General features: G+C 48.9%; 2 protein-coding genes across 2 annotated transcripts in view; one reads left to right on the top strand and one right to left on the bottom strand.

Annotated features, from left to right (window-relative positions):
• Positions 1-647, top strand: part of PPTG_07887 (hypothetical protein) — a gene marked incomplete at both ends in the record, with an annotated part of 2,171 nt that extends 1,524 nt beyond the window's left edge. Inside the window, 2 exons of the mRNA XM_008902264.1 lie at positions 183-323; positions 402-647. Coding sequence (XP_008900512.1) covers positions 183-323; positions 402-647 — 387 coding nt within the window. The remainder of the gene's footprint in view (positions 1-182; positions 324-401) is intronic.
• An 845-nt stretch (positions 648-1,492) lies between these two features.
• PPTG_07886 (hypothetical protein) lies at positions 1,493-2,519 on the bottom strand (the record flags this gene model as incomplete). The annotated part of the gene is made up of 1 exon (XM_008902263.1): positions 1,493-2,519. One exon carries the CDS (start codon positions 2,517-2,519, stop codon positions 1,587-1,589), a length of 933 nt encoding a protein of 310 aa, XP_008900511.1. The 3' UTR covers positions 1,493-1,586.
• Positions 2,520-2,564: the final 45 nt, after the last annotated feature.

Genomic DNA, 2,564 nt, shown 5'->3' with positions numbered 1-2,564 from the left:
GCTCATAGTTTTTCATGTTTTGTAGTACGACATTGAGGCCTTCGTGGGAGGAGCTGGGTACGCTGCTGGAATCGATCAGACACGCGATGCTTTGGAGTCGATGATTGCCCAGGAGGTAAAGCACAGGGGTCTTCTAGTACCTACTGGTATTGGCTGGAGTTAATAAGAATTTTTTTTAGCAGGTTAAGGCAGGCATTCCACGCTCACGCATCGTAGTGGGCGGCTTTAGTCAGGGCGGCGCAGTGTCCTACTTCACGGGCTTCCAGACCAAGCAGCCGATCGGCGGCATCATGGTGCTGTCGTCGTTCATCCCTCGTGAAAAGGTTCGTCTCCATCCTGTTGATACTGCCCGATAAGCAAAAGATGAGTTAACGTATATGGTATGCTTTTTTTACTAATAGGAGTTCAAGTTTGCTCCTGAGACGGCTGACGTGCCTCTGCTAATTTGTCATGGCAACGCCGACTCGCGGGCTCGATACGAGTGGGCACTAAAGTCCAAGCAACGACTGACTGACGCTGGAGTCAAGGACATCACGTTCCACACGTACCCGAACATGGACCATACGTCGTCTCCACAGGAAATCAAAGACATTCGAGCCTGGCTGGGTCGTGTACTCCCAGCTATTTCATCAAAGCAAGAACTGTAAGCACAAAAGACGACCCGCAGTGCTTCGAGAGGATATACATGTCATAGCGATGAGTATGGCTGCAAACACATTCACATTCTACTGCATCTGTCACATGTGGGGCTTAGGCTGGGACGGTCGCTGGAGCCGGTAATGAAGCTGGTAACAGTCGATGATGACAAATGGCTTATATGTTTTTTTAAAATGTGTTTTTGTGCTATAGAAGCCTGATAACATAGAATTCTCGCCTTAATGTCGTTCTGAGGTGTCCTGGAGATTGGATCTTATATCACGAATTGTTGCAGGTAAGTATAAAGAGGTTCTTGCTCTGACTTAACACTGTCGAGGAGATTGACCCCGTGGATCGAACTCGAGCAAGCAGGCGAACTGCTTCTAGATCCCCTTTTGAGGATGTTTTCCAATGTACAACGAAAAACTGCCTTAGTGAGTTCGTCGCTATTGCTTATGGATCAGAAGCAGGTGTTCCGGTTTTCGATGTCTCCAAGTCTCCGCTGAAGTGTTTTGTCAACACGGTCAATCCGGAGATGTGTACACGCCGTATAAGCCGGTAACAGTTCTAGCATGCAAATAATATCTTAAGTATTTACTAACCTGTCGATCCAATGTTGCTTTGCACGAATTTGTATGGTACATTCTGGACTGTTGCACGAGATATTGTCCAAGCGAGGGCTAAGTGGAGACGCAGTGTGGACAGTGAATAAGGGTAGTGATCACGGAAGGTTGATCTGTTTATAAGAGTAACATTTGCCTACCGGGGCTACGAGATAGTGCGCAATATCTAATCCCCAGTTGGTGGAACTGGAAATTATGAAAAAGAAAAGAACAGATCCGAAACAAAAGCACAGTTGTCAGAGTTTAATATTCCTTCATTGGAAATTGAAGTGACCAGTTTTCCGATTTCTTGAATGGAAACGGTGCATTGCTTCATTCGATTCTCCTCTACAGGAACCTGCCACGCAAAGTCGCCAGCTCATTAGCGACTGGGACAGTTGGAACAAAGTTCACGATGGCATCAATCTTCGCCTTCACTTCGGGAGTGATCTTTTCAACGAAATTCAATGCTTTCAGGTTCTCTTCAAGCTGCTCAGGGCGACTGGCACCGACGAGCACCGTCGAAACATTTTCGTTCGAAACACACCACGCCAAAGCCAGTTGCGGGAGTGAACATCCCAGCTCGGCTGCGATCGGTTTGATCTTATCGGCAATTTCCACGCGCTTTTCAAAAGAAGGAACCATTGGGACGTCTCTAAAGAATGGTGTCGTGAAACGTGACTCAGCGGGTTTCCCAGCGCTATACTTGCCGGACAGGACACCGAACGAGAGTGGGGACCAAGTAGTCAGCCCGAGCTTGTACTTCTTGTACAGGTCAACAAACTCAAAGTCCACTTTATTGCAATCAAACAGGCTGTACTGGGGCTGCTCAGCAACGGGACGGATCAAGCCAAGACGGTCAGCGATTTCGCAGGCCTCCTGGATATCCGAAGCGAGCCACTCACTCGTGCCCCAATAGTAAGTCCAGCCCTGTTCGATCACGAAGTTCATCGCCCGCACAGTCTCTTCGATGGGCGTGTACGGCTCCGAGCGATGACAGAAAACCACATCGACGTTGTCCAGCTGAAGGCGACGTAGTGACGCCTTCAGGCCCTCGACGATGTGCTTCCGGCCCAGTCCTTGGTCATTGGGACCTCCTTCAACGAAGCCCTTGGTGCCGACGAATAGCTTCGTGGTTACCACGAGGTCATCGCGCGTCCACACACCGTCTTGGATACCTCGCTTAATTGCATCGCCCATAATCTCTTCGGAGCGGCCATTAGCGTAGTTTTCGGCGTTATCGAAAAGATTGATTCCGTGCTTGAAGGCAGTTTTCACCATTTTATACCAGTTGTCGGCTGTGTACCTTGGCTCCGTCGTATCGTA

The sequence above is a fragment of the Phytophthora parasitica genome (assembly GCF_000247585.1).
Source record: "Phytophthora parasitica INRA-310 unplaced genomic scaffold supercont2.13, whole genome shotgun sequence".
NCBI lineage: Eukaryota > Oomycota > Peronosporomycetes > Peronosporales > Peronosporaceae > Phytophthora > Phytophthora nicotianae.
Note: the sequence above shows the minus strand (reverse complement) of the source record. Positions and strands in the feature narration are given on the sequence as shown.